General features: G+C 44.1%; 1 protein-coding gene across 3 annotated transcripts in view; it reads left to right on the top strand.

Moving 5' to 3' along the window:
- The first annotated feature begins 1007 nt into the window (after nt 1-1007).
- map3k4 (mitogen-activated protein kinase kinase kinase 4) overlaps nt 1008-18375 on the top strand; it is a 76389-nt gene continuing 59021 nt past the window's right edge. For all 3 annotated transcript variants that reach the window (XM_080741008.1, XM_080741007.1, XM_080741009.1), the window contains exons 1-3: nt 1008-1151; nt 16172-16368; nt 17542-17761. In XM_080741008.1, coding sequence (XP_080597134.1) covers nt 1144-1151; nt 16172-16368; nt 17542-17761 — 425 coding nt within the window. In that variant the 5' untranslated portion in view covers nt 1008-1143. The remainder of the gene's footprint in view (nt 1152-16171; nt 16369-17541; nt 17762-18375) is intronic.

Below are 18375 nucleotides of genomic sequence, written 5' to 3' on the forward strand. Positions count from 1 at the left end.
TACATCTCGCGTGCCAAATAGTGAGCCCTAGCTCTGGTCTCCATGGCGGTAGGGAGTTCTCATCGCTATGTCACCGATTACCCCTTGTGCCGCAGGAAAGGCTGCTCAGCTTCTCTTCTGTAGTAAAAATAAAAGATACACTTTGGCTATTCACCAAAACAAAGACGGCTTCATGGAGTTGAAAGCCTACTTTCCTTAGTGGCAACACTCTGAGCCCCCACTTCACGTCTAAAATACACTTTATGGACAGAAAATAAAATATCTTTACCGGAAAGTGAAAATCTGGTCAATGGGATTTTCTATTGACAAGATCTGTAGAGGGCGCTGTGGAGTAGCTAAAATATCCGGTGAAATATTTTATTTTCTGGACATAGAGTGTATCTTAGACGTGAGTTGGGGGGCTCGGAGTATAGCCACTAAGGCGAGTAGTCTTTCGACGTCATAGAACCGTCTTTGCTTTGGAGAGTAGCCAAAGTGTATCTTTTATTTTTGACTATACAGACGAGAAGCTGAGCAGCCTGGGCTGCCACCGCAGTGAGCGGTGACATAGCGTTAAGGAGAACTCCTTTATAACGCTGTGGACCTTTCAGGTCGTAGACCCAAAAGACAAATTAAACCTTTTGCTCGGGACCCAAACTAGTGTAAACTGCAGAAGCGTCGCGTTGTGTGAGCATGTAGATCTGCTATTTTCACTACTTCTATAAAAAAATAAATCTAATTGATGGAATTTCCTAGATTTTTATTTATGAATGAAATATATTGGGTTTTTTTTTTAAAATTCATGACATTGTTAGCTATTTTTTTTAGGAATGTTTTTGAAATAACAATTAAAATCAAATTGCAAGAAACAAAAAATACAAAAAAATAAATAAAGGCAAACAAAAAAATGTACCACTCCAGCAGTGCGCAGGCGCAGACCGCCGGCCCCACGCTTCCTGCCAGATAGTGCTCCCTCAGTACAAACTAGTGTTTCTGCACTTCTCCAGTTTGTTGCAGCAGCAGAGCGTTTCAACTTGCAAACTTTTACCAAACAACAAACCGCTTTCATTTAAACGCGCATCAATAATTCAAACATCATCTCTACTCTTAATGCTAGCCTCGCCGTGTCGCTGAAAGGCCTTGGCGCTGCACCATGCCCGGCCGATGGAAAGGTAAAAAATATGATATTTTAATGCCAGGATATTATCCTATAACAGTCAAGTGTTCCAACAACAGTGCAACATGTAAGAGAACAGAATGCTAGCTGCGGCGTCGCTTCGGAAAAGGCTAAGGTATGGCAACATGACTGGACACCAGTCATGTTGCCATACCTTAGCAACAGGCATGATTACAGTACATTTTATTATTTCCCCCCCTGCAGCCAGGGTATGGCAGCTGCCATAGCTTTGCCATACCCCAATTGACGCCTCTGGAGGCTAAGCTGCTGCTAAACTAGGACTGCTGCGCTGCTGTTTATTGTTCAGGGCTTTTTTGTGCACGCGTGGCGTGCGTGTGGATTTGTTATCATGGATTTTTAGTTATGTTTTATTGCTTTTAATGCTTGGTGACGACGCACTGCAGCGTGCGTTTTTATGAGCCATCTGATGATGGCATATAAACTTGGCTAGCTTTTTTTTTTTTAGCTTAGCAGCATTTCTGCTGCTGCACTGTTCTGCCCCTGCTACCACAGGAGCTTGTTTAATTTAATCCTACATTATTATAGATGTTGCTGCTTTATCTTGTTGTTGTGATCGTCATTTGAAACCCTGTCTGTTTGCCTGCATTGCACATGTAGATTTTTTAGCATTTACCTTATTTTTTATAATGTATATCATTTTTTATATCATTGATGGGTTGTTGTTTCTTCAAATGGTTGTTCTACTCTGCTGTCTCTGTTTGTGTGTGTGTGTGCTGCAGAAGCTGCTAGGTTGTGCATGCATGTATGATGTGCTGACACAGTGCTGGCTGCGTGCGTGCGTGCGTGTGTCGATTGTGTGTGCAGGAAGAAGTTGCACTGATTCTATGAGCCTACAGTGAGCAGATGTAGAAATGTGTGCAGGGCATGGGGAATGCATTGCCAAAAGACATGACATGCATTGTTCTTGTTCTGTCTTGAGTTGAGATCATATTGAAGATATCCTCCTTGATACCAGTCACACAGTACAACAGCTGCACAGGAAACCAAATGGACCCTTATTGATCTGTAACTCTTGACTTGAGAGTGTAAAAATGAAACCAAATGTCCTTTTGGGTCCATTTGTTGGTCCATTTGGTTTCATGTTTACGCTATCAAGAGTTAAATTATTGATTATATAAGCCTAGAGAGTGCAGATGTAGAAATGTGTGCAGGGCAGGCCATGGGGAATGCATTGCCAAAAGACATGCATTTTTGTTGCTCGTCTTGTCTTGAGATCATCCTGATCTTCATTGATCTCAGTCACGGCTGTACTGCGCAGGAAAACCAAATGGACCCTTTTATTGATCTTTAGCTCTTTAGAGCGTAAAATGAAACCAAATGGACCCTTGGGCCTTGACCGGTCCATTTGGTTAAATATTTACGCTCTCAAGAGTTAAATTATCCTTAAACATCTGCATTACTTAATTTACAGGAAGTCTGCACAATTAGAGAATGTGGAAGAATTGTTATTTTTTTAATCTACATCTGTTGGGAAGCAGACATGCACTGCCCAGGAAAAACGGTCTATCAGTTTCATTTTTACGCTCTCAAGAGTTAAATCATTGTTAAAAACGTCTGCATTGCTTAATTTACAAGAAGTCTGCACAATTAGAGAACATCAGAAGAATTGCTCTTTGTTAGAGGAGCAGATAATGTACTGCAGTGCACAGGAATATAGTCTCTCAGAGGTAAAGATCAGTTAGGGAGGAGGGGAGGGAGGGAGGGAGGGGGGGAACATATCAAAAACAATGCATGTCTGTTGGTATGCCTGCGTTCCCCTGTTTGCCCCTGACTCATGGCGACTGGACTCCCAGGAATCTGGTGTTGTGTCTTTCCTTCTGACTCTTTCCCGTCACTTAGTTTCCATGTAATGCTGCTGCTTGGTTGCTTTCCAAACTGCGAGTAAATCATCACAGTTGACCAGCAATGCTGTGTGATTTCAGCTGAATATCTGGGATTGTGGTTGAGTGTTCCAGTACGTCTTGTATAAATGTCAGCCGGTTTGTTATCCGATTGCCCCGGCCTTACCTCCCGCCTCTGTCTGTCCTTATTTAGTGACATAAACAAACACACATGATTGTGCATGTGACTGTCTGTGAGTGTCATTGATATCCAACCACGTTGTGGTGTAGATAAAAGTGTAATGCAATGCAACGTTACTCGGTCATGCCTTTTGTAGACGCCACTTCAGTTCAGAATCATGAATTAAAATCACATGACCTGATCACACCCCCCATCCATTGATCAATATCCTATCCAGAAAATCCAATGCATAGATTAGGTTGTTGAACTTGAGTTGTGCACTGTTATTTGACAGAGCTTATTGTTTGTTTGTTTGATTGATTGAATACATTATCAGTTTGCAAAAATTAAGAAAAACCATAACAAAAGAAATCTAACATTTATTTATACGGTAATAACTAGAAATTTGATTATCATGGTCCATTGTCCACAGAAAAATGGTTGATTGGGCTGTGGAGGAAATTAAACATGACATCAAGCTATTTGAACTTCTTGCTTCTCTGTATTGCATTTCACCCAAAAACTGATGAGACGAGTGTGCCATGAATGATTACGATGATGCATGCGTGCAAAACGTAGACTATTAATGTCATTCAGTTTCTCCAACAAACTGGACTGCTTGTCCCTCTTTCTGAGACTACACATTAGGAGGTTAACTATGGGTCAAAGTGACATGCAGTACTTAGTTTTTTTGCAGGGAAAATGTTAACTATGGGTCAGAGTGACATGCAGTACTTAGTTTTTTTGCAGGGAAAAAGAGCGCAGTAACAGTTTAAGATCAGATTGGGTGCTTGCCTGATAAACGAGGGCCATTGCAGCAGGCATTGCCGGGACAGACAGAGGCCCTTTGTCAATACTGTGTCTTACTCTTGAACTCAAGTCTTAAGACATTTTGGCCCAGTAGCGTTGGTTCTCTCTCCCACAAGCATTCCAGGGATTTCAGGATGTGGTGTGTGTAGTGGATAGCTCTGCCTCAAGCCTCCGCGGTGCCCAGGGCTAGAACTCATTAATGCCCCCATTTGCCAGCAGCAGCAGAGGCAGTGAGGACTAAACGGATGGATCCTCTCCTCAAGCGTTTCCTGACTGCATCCTATCACTGCCCACCCTCGCGTCGCGTTAAGGGAAATGAAGAATCCAGCCCTCATACTCTGGCACTTTCACTTTAGCCTTTTCTCTGCCAATGTTATTTATACAGCACACTAGTCCTGTGCCCGGGGTGGGGGGGGGGGGGGGGGGAGGTTGCACAGTATATGAGGGATTGAATGTAGGAGTCTCAGAAGTAATGTTGGAGAACCCAGACTGGTGCCCGTTGGGCAGAACAGTCGCCATTGACGTCCAGTTTTGATGTCCAGTTGTGCAATACCTGTCTGTGATGTAGGCATTGTTTCAGCATGCGGCTGTTGCCATGGTGGCGACACTGTTTATTATCAGTGATGTCAGCATGCAGACAGATGGCGGACGTCATCTCCAAATTTGGGCATAATTTCAGCTTGCGGCTGTTACCATGGTGGCGACTAGGGATGTTCCTAGCGACTAATTTCACTGACGTGTACACGACAATTTTGTAAACGAATATTCGACTATTCGAAAATTTATTGTTGTTTTATTGTAATTTCACACAGAAAATAGCCAAAACTGAGCACTTCGATCTATTAAGGCAAACCTCGTTTGAAAAAAGTATCAAAAAGAGTATATAAAAGCCTTTTAAAATGTTATATAATATTGAAATCTTGCTCAAATTAATCAATTACGTCATTGCGTGAATCTAAGTCAGATCAATAATTAGTGCATCAGTCTCAGCTTGGTCGCTACAACAGCTCTGACTGGAGTCGCTATACTAACTGAGCAACAGCTCTGTTCTCTGCAAAGTTAGCTACATAATGGTATTCCATTCATTCTCAGCCTATGTATGATTAAGCATTCTCCTTGGCTTGTTCTCACCCCAAAATATGGATTAATTCATGGACCGGATCACAGATGCAGTGTGCAGGCTATCCTACTCGAGGTAACGAGTGATTCACATCCAGTATCTTAAGATACACGTCGCTTAATTGCTATTAATTTACTCGCGCAGCGGACAGGCTGCTTGGTGTGTGGCTGCGTGCAGTGCCATGCACACTCACTGCAGGTCAGCGCGACCACTGACCACAGCGCGCAACAGTCAGACTGTGACACAGACAGTCATGCTGTGCAAATCAACAAAGGGAATGCTTAATTTGCTTGTTAAAAAGTAACATTTTATTAAGACAAGACAGTAATATGGGCGCAGAATTTAAATGTTTAATAAAGTTAATATCTCAATAATTAAAAATATATTTAATAGAATAATCGAATTGTATTTTCAAAACGAATAGTGGTTTACAAACCGTGTAATCGGATAACCGAATACACGCGCACATCCCTAGTGGTGACACTGTTTGGTATCAGTGATGTCAGCATGCTGCAGACACTGACATTTGGTAAATTAATAGTTAGATAAACGTATGGGTAAATGGGGACAATGTCGACATAAGGTGCAAGGGTAATGGATGGTAATGTATGGCTGCAGATTGTAAACCACAGAAGTTGTTTAAATGCTTGTTGGTTCATTAGTGTATGGATGTGATGTGCAGAGAACTGCACATGAAAGTTATTTTAAACCCTATATATGTACTTCATTGACCGGGTTCCACCAACCAGGGCTCTATACTGATTCACTTCCACTTTCCCCCAGTACAGCAAATGTCTTGGCATTGTGAGCTTGTAGATCTATCATGTCTCCTAAATGTTCGCCTCCCCAGTATAGGGATGATGCTACAGGGGTGGCAGTGGCTCAGGGGTAGAGAAACTGTCATTAGAACACAGACAAGGTACCCGAAGGGTTCCCAGTTCGATCCCAGGCTCCCCCAGAGTTAGTGTGGAAGAGTCCTTGAGCAAGACTCTGAACCCCTAACTGCTCCTGATGAGCAGGTTGGTGCTGCGCATGGTTTCCTCTGCCATCGGTGTATGAATTTGTGTGTGAATGGATGAATGTAATGCACAATCTATGTAAAGCGCCTTGGATAAAGGCGCTATACAAATGCACCATTTACCATTTACCAGTGTGCCGAGGGCTATTAGGGGGAGGAGACGGGGGGGGTATGAACGAAAGCACGAACGTAACAGTTCAAGGAAATGAACGAATCGTTCATGAATCATTCTTGTGATTTGTTCTGATGAACAAATCACTCATGAACCACACATCACTTCTAGCTTCCCATGACAATGTAACTCTATAACATCATTGGTACATATGCATGGTCTGACGTAGTTACTTTTCATAATCTGATGACGTAATCCTGCTTGCATGTGCCAGTCAGTGAACCACCCAACAACCCTGGGTGCTTCTCGTGACTGCGCTGGCTTGGCTGCTGCAAACAGACACCGAGTCGCCTCGACGTGCACACATTGTTATTTAGGGTAGAAGTGATATAAGCTGAAGGGCCGTCATTATGTACTTCACGTTGCACTGCAGCACATTGTCTGCATGCATGCACGCACGTCTTCGCTCAGTTCATGTGGGTTCACGTGCGCACGTCTTCATTTAGTTCACGTGGGTTCACGCAGGTTCATGTGGGTTTGCAGAGGGACCTTGTGCTTGTCAACAGACTATGTTCCTGAAAGCACGTTTTGTTTTTATTTAGGCTGAGGCTTGATTCCTGGTGTTAATTTGAATGCATTTACAAGACCTGGTCCTTCTTTAAATGGGTTGAAAATGAGGTGTTGCATTTTCTGAATATAATATTGTTTTTGCCATGTGGAATGGGGTCGTCTTCAGGAATAAAAGCTAGTCTTGTTCGGTAGCATTGGTTTTCTTTATGCCTTGCACGTGCTGCTCACGCAGGAGTGGCTGGGGCTGGGAGGTCCGACTCTCTTTGGCGTTGTTGTCACTGTGTTCCTTGAATAGGGTGGGGTCAAGTCTGTCCTGTTCCCTGCGTTTGTTTTCCCCCCCCTCCTTCACTCACTCAGCCTGCTGCTGCCTGTGGCAGACACCAACCAACCCGGCTGGCTGACTGCCTTTAGCACTGCTTGTTCTCTCCAGAGGCCCATGGTAGGTCAGACTGCTCACGTTTACTCAGAAATCATGCAGGAGGACATTATATCTAGCAGCACTGTCTCTCGTGCAACGCACCTTTTTTATGCATGAATTGTGTGCATTCTGCAGCGTGTAAAGGTTTGCATGCATTTCTTGATGCGTCACCGGGCTAATTGCTCTGGGAAATTGGAGACAGATGCATACTTCTTGTAAAAGGCTGCAATCAAAAAAAAAAGAAAAAAATACAAGAGCATCACCCCTCTTCGCTGTCGTACCCAGAATGATTCGATTAGCCGAAAAAGTCAAGGCGAGTTTTACTACTTTAATCAAAAAAAAAAAAAAATCAAAAAAAAAAGAAGAAAAAGAAAAAATCCCCTTTAGTCCGGGCATTGTGAGCAAGTGTGCTCACACTGACCAGCTGTGTGCCATTCAGAGGTGGGCCTCAACCACGAGCCACGTGTCGCCCTGGTACAAAAGAGAGCCCCCGCCTCGTACAATGGTCGGGATGATTGGGTGTCAAAGGTCAGTGCCCCTCTGCTCTGACTCCCTCTCGTCGTCCCTGAGTTTCACTGCTGCCACGGATCGTTCTGCAGAAGAGACTGGATTCTGTGATGTTTATTATGCTCTGTGTGTGTGTGTGTGCGTGTGTGTGTGTGTGTGTGTGTGTGTGCGTGTGCGTGTGCGTGCGTGTAGGGGCGTCACAAGGGGGGGGGGGGCAGTGGGACTGAGTTACTAGGGCGGTGGAGGGGCCTTAATTATTTTGTGCTTTAACTATTGAAAAATAGCAGACATACAAGCTCACAGCGCGGCCACCGAATGCCGCCATGCCGAGCTTGTAGATCTGCTATTTTTCAAAAGTCGTGAAAATGTGTTTAAATCTTTGAATGTATGTATTTTTAAGTGAACATTATTTTGTAACTCAAATTTGGCTTCTGGGGGGAGGTCGCTAGAACTAAATGTTTTGAGATGGTAAACATAGGTTTTTCAAAAAAAACCTCGCAGCGCGGCTGTGAGCTTGTATATCTGCTATTTTTCAATAGTTATAAAGTACCCAGGGCCCAGAGTTTGGAGTGACACCCCTGTGCGTGTGTGTGCGTGCGTGCGTGCGTGTGCGTCAGTCAGTCAGCCTGGGGGCTGTAGCATAGCATTCCACCGGCCTTTATTACAACCTCAATGAGCCATCAGATGAGCCATTGAGAGCAGCCAGACACCATCTGCAGCCATAATTCACTAGTGGCACAAGACATGGTTTTAACACGGGGAGGGGGGCAAGGCAAGCACTGCCTTTCTCTGTTGCTGCTGCTGTTGCCTGCAGAATATCTTAAGGAAAAAGGAGAGATCTCGACTCTTGAAGAGACATTTATGTAGCCCTTCTTTGCAGCGCGAGCTCCTCACTCACACACACTCACAGCCCCGTACTTGGAAGCGTATCCTAGCGACCAAACAAAACAACACGCATGTGATGGCGTCATCGGTTCCGCCAGTCATTCCTGAGTTATTTAATCACCTCGTTCTGGCCAGGGGAGCACCTTTCTGTGTCCCCCCCACCCCCCCCCCCCCCCCCCACCCCGCCCCGTATGCATGCACTATTTACATCCTTCCACAACACACACATACACACTCACACACCCTGGCATGCGTAGGCACAGACATGTGAGAATTCAATATCTCAGCCAAGGGTCGGGCTGCAAGGGTGTGTGTGTGTGTGTGTGTGTGTGTGTGTGTGTGTGTGTGTGTGTGTGCGTGTGCGTGTGTGTGTGCATGCTCTGACAGTGAGTGTTGTTTATAAATGGTTGGGTTGCCATTATAGGGAACAATTGACATGCATTTATCTGTTTGCTTTCTGCAGTGCAGGGCTGACTGTGCGTTCTTGTTGTATGCAGAAAACCACAGTGCGTTGATAGGAGGAGTCCGTCTCCGTCGTTGACTGCACCGTGATAAATGCCCTCTTGTTTCAGGCACAAGATTGCTTTAAGCCCGGTTTGCACGGTTCACGCCTGTCTCCGCGCACTTGAAAACGGCAGACGCACAAGTTCACGACGCGTCGCAATGCGCCCCCGCTGTGAGCTTGTAAATCGTCTGTTTTCGGCCTTATATAAATCAGGATTTACTGTGCCTGGCTAATGACAGGATCACGGTAGGATCCTGTTTCACCCTGAGACCACATAACAAGCTGCTGCACAGCTTCTCGTACAGAAGCACTACAGTGTTGCTTTATTCAAGAGTTGTGTGTTGTTTAGAGACATTCCCTTCCTTTAAAAAAAGAGAGGTCGTGCTTTATTGTTATCTTGTAGACAGGTAGTACAGGTACATGAGAAGTGAGCTCAGGTCACCTGGAGGTGCCAAGCCACAACCAGAATAGTATGCTGAGAACTGTTCTTCATAGAGCTTTTTCAGCTTGGAATATGCTCCCTATAAATTTAAGACTTTCCTAGTCCTACATAGATGTAATTGTGTTTTTTCTATTTTTGTACCTTATTTTTATTGATGTATTTTGTGAAAACACTGTATTTGTGAGTATTGGTTATTGTTGTCTCTGTTTTTTATATGCAGAGCGATTTCACTATCTTTGCTATTAACTAGATTTTCGTCTATTCTAGATAGCAACATTTTTACTATTGTCTGTTCAGGAAGACTTGTGACCACTTTGTGGAAGCTAATGGGGATCCTAATAAAGAATAGGAGTACAAAGTATTTGTTAACGCATTTAGGCCTGTCGCAAATCTGTGCCACTTTAGATTTGGACCACTTTAACCATTCATTTATGCTTTAACTATTAAAATATAGCAGATCTACTACCTTGTAGATCTGTTATTTTTGAAAAACCTTCAACATTTGTGCAAGACTTTGAATGTCTTTGACCCGATTCTATAAATGTCTTCAGTGGTTCTCAAACTGTTTCATGTCAAGGACCCCCAAACTAAAAATATGTTGTTCCAGGGACCAACCCAGAAGCAAATATTTGAGTTACAAATGTTCGCCTTTAAAAAGATATATTCAAAGACTTGCGCAGCGCTGTGAGCTTGTTTGTAGATCTGCCATTTTTCAATAGTTAAAGTATAAAATAATTCTTGGCCTAAATGCTAAAGGAGAGAGACATTGGAGAAGCTCAGACAATTAAAGCCTTTTATTTAGGTGCTAGTACACAAAAATAATGACTGATGTTCAGCTGCTGCTGCTGCATCTTCCTCCCAGTCCAGAATTGTACTCTGATGAAGATGCAAGTAGCAAGGAAACCTCAAGTCACAATATTTTGCACTAGCACTTAAATAAAAGGCTTTAATTGTCCGAGCTGCTCCAATGTCTCTCTCTCTTTTGCAACTCCACTCCTGTGACGCACCGGACTATAGAATGCACCGTGCCATAGAATCCCTTTGTTTTTAAAACTAGGGTTGCACTGATTGGAGAATTCTTGGCCGAATAGCGAATATACAAGAAAAACCGAATACTGAATGGCAGAATATTTGACCCTTTTTCTTCTTTTTTTTGTACCATTCCTGTCATGGCTGTGCCTCTACATGATTATGGCAACACCTATAAGGGTCCATATTGAGAGCAGTTATTTGAAACACAATATTTATTTATTGTGTAGAATGTTCTGTGCATTCCCTATTTAAAACGTATTAATGTTCAAGCTTCCTTCAGACAATGCAGCAAACATATAATATGCAATAATTGTAATAACAATATGCTTGGTGGTGTAGAAAGAAACAATGTGTTGAATCTGGAGTCCTGGTGCATGTCAAGGCCAGCAGTGGCTCTGCAGCAGGTGTCTTTCCCCCTTTTCTGCAGTTTCTGCCACAGCTCCCAGGGGACTGTGTGTGTGTGTGTGTGTGTGTGTTTGGGCGAGTGCGTGCACGTGCATGTGTGTGTGTGTGTGCAGTGCACTACTCTGGAGCCGGGCAGATGGGCAGTAGGGGCCTGTATGTGCGCTGCCTCTCCATGTGTCTCCCTTTCTTCCAGTGAAAAGCTTTTGGCTGAAGTGATTTCCAGATTAGCCCCCCGTCCGTCCTGTGAAAGCGATCCGGCACCCAGGGGCGTCACAAGGGGAGGGGGGGGGGAGGGGGGAAGTGGGACTGAGTTACTAGGGCCCAAGGTGGAGGGCCCTTCATTATTGTATACCAGGGGTGCCCACACTTTTTTGACGTGTGATCTACTTTTAAAATGACTAGCTCAACATGATCTACCGATCCAAAATGTTTTAGCTGAGGGCCTGAGGGGGGCTTTGGAATAGCAGCACTGGCGTTACATTTTAGACAAACACACTGTAAGGGGGAAATAAATGGGAAATACTGGGGGAAATGTCTTCATCCCATTCTGTATGGAAGTGGTAGGTTTTGGGGTTCTTTGTAATGCTACTGACTCTTGAAAAAAGTGTGCCTACTTTAGAAGCCATGAATGGAGCTGACAGGCCCTTCTTGATGTCATATTGACATATTCTTTTTATATTTGAATTATATATTTTTAGAGGCATGTCATGTGGTCTACCTGCACACCCTTGATGATCTACTGGTAGATCACGATCTACCTTTTGGGCACCCCTGTTGTATACTATTGAAAAATAGCAGATATACAAGCTCACAGCGCGGCTGCAAGCTTGTAGATCTGCTCCTTTTGAAAAGTCGTGAAAATGTGTGCAAAAGCTATAATAATGTATTTTTCAAGCGAACATTTGTAACTCAATTTTTCTTTTCTGGGGGGTCCCTGGAACTAAATATTTTGAGATGGGATGGGAGTCCGTGGCCAAATACCTTTATCATTTTGGGGGTCCTTCACATGAAAAGGTTTGAGCACCACTGACATAGAAATCTAGGTTTTTCGAAAAACCTTTTGAAATAATCAAAGACTTGCACAAACTTTTCACGTTTTTTTTTTTTTTTTTTTTTTTTTTTTTTTATAGCAGATCTACAAGCTCGCACCGCGGCACTCGGCAGTAGATCTGCTATTTTTCAATGGTTGACTCACAAAATAATGTGTAATGAAGAACATTCATGGGGGGGGGGGGGCCCACAGTGAATCCTTGTACCCCAGGGGCCAGAGTCTGGTGTGACACCCCTGTCAAGGCACCAGCCCTTTCAACCCGGCCCTACACACACACACGCACACGCGCACACACGCACACACGCACACACACACACACACAGAGGGTGACGCGTGCAGGGGAATGCCTTTCAGCTTCATGATCGATGCCATGGCGCACGGTGCCTGACCGGCCGTATAGAAATGTTGGTTTTCAGACACCCTCCGTCTTCTTCCCCGTTCTTTGTTTTATTCCGGCGGGGTCAGCCCCCCCCCCCCCCCCCCCCCGGGACCCTCCCCTCCCCTCTAATCCTATTAAAAAGCCCTCAGAAAAGCTTTAGGGCACAAAGCTCTGACATTGTAATCTGAAAAGGCGTGCCCACCGCTGGCATTCTTTATTTAGTTATTCTTTTGTCCCCCCCCCCCCCCCCACCAGGAAGGAAGTGTGTGTGGAGATTGGTTTAGTTTTAGTATGCTCTCTTTCTGCTACCGGCTGGCGGCTGCTAGCGCTTTTTTTGCACTTCACCACCGGCCTTCAGAAAATTTGAGATTTGCAACAGTCAACGGGTTGTCTCTGTTGTTACCCCCCGATTGTCCGTATCTCTCGCGTTCCACAAGCTTTACTAACATACACAACGTCATGATAATATTATTGTAATAAATTGATCTTCTGATTCTGAATCATCAGTGCATATTTCACGTTATCGCTGCAACGGCGTAAGACAAATTGGTAAATTGTGCATTTATAAAGTGCCTTTATCCAAGGCGCTTTACAGAGATTGTGCATTACATTCACCCATTCACACACACATTCATTACGTTCACCCATTCACACACACATTCATTACATTCACCCATTCACACACACATTCATTACATTCACCCATTCACACACATTCATTACATTCACCCATTCACACACACATTCATTACATTCACCCATTCACACACACATTCATTACATTCACCCATTCACACACACATTCATTACATTCACCCATTCACACACACATTCATTACGTTCACCCATTCACACACACATTCATTACATTCACCCATTCACACACACATTCATTACATTCACCCATTCACACACATTCATTACATTCACCCATTCACACACACATTCATTACATTCACCCATTCACACACACATTCATTACATTCACCCATTCACACACACACACATTCATTACATTCACCCATTCACACACACATTCATTACATTCACCCATCCACACACATTCATTACATTCACCCATTCACACACATTCATTACATTCACCCATTCACACACACATTCATTACATTCACCCATTCACACACACATTCATTACATTCACCCATTCACACACACATTCATTATGGCACGATGGCAGAGGAAACCATGCAAGGCACCAACCTGCTCACCGGGAGCAACTAGGGGTTCAGAGTCTTGCTCAAGGACTCTTCCACACTAACTCTGGGGGAGCCCGGGATCGAACTGGGAACCCTGCGTGTTCTAATGACGGTTTCACTACCACTGAGCCACTGCCGCCCCAAGACAAGTGATTTATCCTTAGTTCCGACCGTGCCGGTAGTCCTGCCTGCAGAAAAACAAACTTGTAGAGTCGTAGCACATCGCTGCCTTGTTGTGAGCTTGTATTATTAGCGTCTATTATCGAGTGCGAGACGTGATGCTGCAAGCCTGCAACCAAGTATAAATCAGGCTTTCGGTGGAGAGCGAGAGTCTTTGGCTGAGCAGTCGTGTTTACTTAGAAGACCAAGTGAGGTTTACGAGCCGCGACTTAGTATCCAGTGTCCTCCTGTACCCCTGTGGTGTGCAGACAGAGCGTAGTACCTCTGTGGTAGGGATGGGACGATGCGCGATATCATCGCTTATCGTGAAAAAAATCACCCGCGATAATCGTATCGCAGAGATTTAATTTATCGTGATATCGTCCTCCGTCATGCACTGGGATCAATTCACCTTTTATTTGCCGAGCTGCATATCCGGTACCACTTAAACCCTCTAGAATGGTAAAAGGTACTTATAATATACGTACTTGATACAGTCTTTTTTCACTCCTATCAAATGTCTTTGCCAAAAAATAGCGCGTCACGTTGTGACACGTTGTGACACGTTGTGAGCTTGTAGATCTATTGTAGAGCTATTTTTTGGCAAATGTTCCGCACCAGGATAAAGGATTTAGATTATCGTGATAATATCGTAAATCGCGATTTATTTTGTCACAATAATCGTGATATGACATTTTCATATCGTCCCATCATCCCTACTCTGTGGTGTGCAGACTGCAGAGTGTCTGCATGGTAGACTGTGTGCTGTCAGAGGAGACAGCCAGCCTTAGACTGTGTGCTGTCAGAGGAGACAGCCAGCCAGCCAGGCTCCAGAGGACAGAGCAGTCATCAGTCTGCTGCTGGAGGAGCTGCAGTAAGAGAACAGAACAGCAGACCTTTGGTCTGGGCTGGGAATCCTCTGCAACCTGCTGCTGGCACCATTAGTACACTCACGCACACACACGAACGCACGCACGCACGCACGCACGCACGCACGCACGCACACACACACACACCAGCTGCACTCTGTTATGGGTCAAACAGTCCTCTCACTGTCTGACCTCGTGTGTACACTGGGATCTGTGTCAATTAAGCCTGTATAAAAATGCAGTGTTTACAGCTTTATGCTTTGTCACAAATAGAGCTTTTGTCACGATTAAGTCGACGATTAATTGTCACTCAAAAGAATTGCAATCAACAATTTAATTTTGTTTTTGGCATTGGATGTTTTAATACAATTTTTTTTTTTTTTTTACAACTTTTGAAAAATATGACAAATAACTTAGTGACACAATATTATACTTTCAATTATTTGTTTGAAATAGCGGAAACAGCTGCCCGATCTACAAGCTTTCAACAGAATCAACACGTAAACTGGGATTTTTACTGTGCAGCAGTTTGGTAATAACACAATAACATAATGAAATCACTTTGTCTTTGAACATTGCATGTTGTTGTAGGGGGGCTCGGTGGCGCAGTCAGTAGTGCTGTCTGTGTCGCATCACAGCTAGAAGGTCTTGGGTTCGATTCCCGCTGGGGGACACTGTGGGCGCTGGGGGCGTGTTCTCTCCTCCGTGTCATCAGCGCCCATACCCTAGGTGGAGTTGGCGATAGGGCCCTTCTGTGTGGAGTTTGCATGTTCTCCCTGTGTCTCTTAGGGTAGGTACCCTCACAAAAACATGCAGTAATCCTGGTCTCTATACTGCCTCCCCCTGGCCAGCCGGGGCGCCTGATGGAGGGGAAAGGAACTGGTTGGAATAATGTGTTCCTTCCACATGCTACGTCCAACCGGGGAAACTCCCCCTTGTCAGGTGAAAAGAAGCGACTTGGACTCCTCATGCATAGAAGGAAGCATGAGGTCAGTCCGTTGCTCTCCCCAGGTTGGCAGAGGGAGTGTAGCGCCCAGGATTACATTAGATAATTGACACCGGGTGAAAAATTTGTTGCAAAATCATGTTTTCAAAATTTAAGTAAAAAACCTTGCATGTTGTTGCAGTCAGTGTGTAAGTGTGATGCTAACCTTAACATATCGTCACTGTCGGGCAGAAACCTCGTATCTCCAAGTTTCAAATTCGTACGTTTTTTCATAAAGTAAAGCCCTGCTTCATCATACAAGGCCATCGCACAAAGGTAGTGAAAACAGCAGATCTACAAGCACACAACGCCTCGCGATGCGAGGCGTTGTGTGCTTGTAGATCGGCTGTTTTCACTAGTTTAAATCGTTTTTTAAATGATAAATGCAAAACGAACAGGTTTGGACATACAAGGTTTTTTTCACCCGACAACGACGATAAGTAGTTTTGTCCTCCTGGCCCCCGTCGAGCCCCGTCAGTAACGTTAAGCTGCTGTTCCTTCCTTCCCAGGCAAGCCAACCCTCTGAAAGATGCGTCCCAGGCAGGTTCTGACGTGGAGGAATCTTGGGACTGTCCCAGCGAAGAAGAGGAAGCTCTCTACAGCGCGTCGCCTCCCTGCACCCCCCGTCAGATGAAACGCATGTCCGGCAAACACCAGCACCAGCGCAACAGCCAGGCCAGGACCGCTGGGCGCTCTCCCAACAAGGGTGAGTGGACGGCCTCCACACACTGAAAGCGTCTCTGGTGCAGCGCATTAGGCAGGGCTTGACATTTTGAGTCACTTGTCCTTTGGACAAGTACATTTCCCATTCACTTGTCCGGGCACAAATGAGGCACAAAGATGAGATATTTCACTGTAATTTATTTCTTAAATGCATGCATATAGGAGTCACACATTGAAATAGAATGAATAACAAAAGGACTGCTAACGACCCCTCTTGCTCCCTCCACTCCATAGTATGGTTGGTCAGTCTATAGAGCATCGCAGCGGAAGTGGTTTACTGGTCCCACTAAAAAACCTCCCATTCATTTTCCCCATAGACTTTTACAAAAATATTTATAACAATTATGTTAAGCCTAGAACCAAGCCATCCAGGATGGCAGTGAATCATGATTCATGACCATAAAACCTTAAATCCTATGTGAAAACATATTTTAATGTTAAATTATTTGATATACTACATTTAATAACTACCCTTTGTTTAGCGATTTTCTAAATGTTCTTTTCATAGAAACAAAGGGTTTATGGTCATGATTCACTGCAACCCTGGATGGCTTGGTTCTAGGCTTAATGTAATCGTTATAAATATTTTCGTGAAAGTCTATGAGGAAAACTAACAGGATATTTTTTAGCGGGACCAGTAAACCACGCCCAGTGCGATGCTCTATAGTCTGCATACAGCACAAAGCTTATAGGAGCGTCACAGAAAAAGTTAAACCAAGAGCCACTTGTCCAACGGACAAGTACATTATTAATGAGCTTGTCCGGAAGATTTTATTACTTGTCCCGGACAACAGGACAAGCCTTAATGTCAAGCCATGCATTAGGCGAAGTCTGCCTGTTCACATCATCTATTTAAAAACAGGTGAAAACAAACATACACACATACATACTACATGCACTCCAGTTTGAAGTAAAACAAATATGTTCACTTTCTACTCCAACATCCCCCTCATGTTGGATGGTTTCTGCAGCGTATCGACGCACCAGAATAGAACCCGGCTCCGGAGAGGACATGTAAACATTTGTCTGCCTTGTGGCTGAAGTTGTTGTACAACAAGTACATATGATGACAAAGAAGAACTGTTTTAAGAAGAGCTGTGCTTTGACTTTTTGCGATGACCGTACTGATTGAGGTGGGATGATGTGTGTATTTCAGCGGATCACAGCCTGTCTGTCCAGAGAGAGAGCCAGAGAGAGAAGAGTCCCAGGCCTCCGGAGGTCCCGGAGGAAGCAGGCCACAGCTACAAGCAGGGCAAGAAGAACCGCTCTGCCCTGCGCTCCACTGAGAGAGACCACAAGAAGACCTTCGAAGGCGCCTTTATGCTGGACCCGCTGTCCAAGTCCAGCCCCTTCGGTGCCCTCAACATGGATCCCAGGTAGGGGTTGAAACAAATATAGTAACTGAATTGAAAAAATTATTTTTAATTTGCAACAATCTACTATATAGGTATGCACACAGCAAAATATCATACCGCTGGTTTGGCTTTGTATCAGTTTACAATGCAAATAATCGGTATCGAATTGTTTAGCAATGCAAATAGTCGATTGTATGGAAACTAAGTACTTGTATTTAGCAATTTTATTACCGGTAATTAAAAATAGCAGATATAAAAGCTCACAGCAAGCTTATATATCTGCTATTTTTTTTTATTAATCATGACATGGACATTTGTCTTTGAATATTTTGGCCCGAATCTAAGTGTCTTCTAAATCCTTCTAAGAAAAAAGAAAAAGCTATATTTCTATGTCAGTGGTTCTCAAACCTTTTCATGTTAAGGACCCCCAAAATGATAGATATATTTGGCCACGGATCCCTATCTCAAAATATTTAGTTCCAGGGACACCCCCCCCCCCCCCCCCTCCCACACACACACACACCCACCCAGAAGCAACATTTGAGTTACAAATGTACGCTTTAAAAATGCATACTTTCAAAGATTTGCACACATTTTGACGACTTTTATCGTCAAAATGTCGATTTTTTTCATAG

Source organism: Nannobrachium achirus, assembly GCF_963921795.1.
Source record: "Nannobrachium achirus genome assembly, chromosome: 13".
Taxonomy (NCBI): Eukaryota; Metazoa; Chordata; class Actinopteri; order Myctophiformes; family Myctophidae; genus Nannobrachium; species Nannobrachium achirus.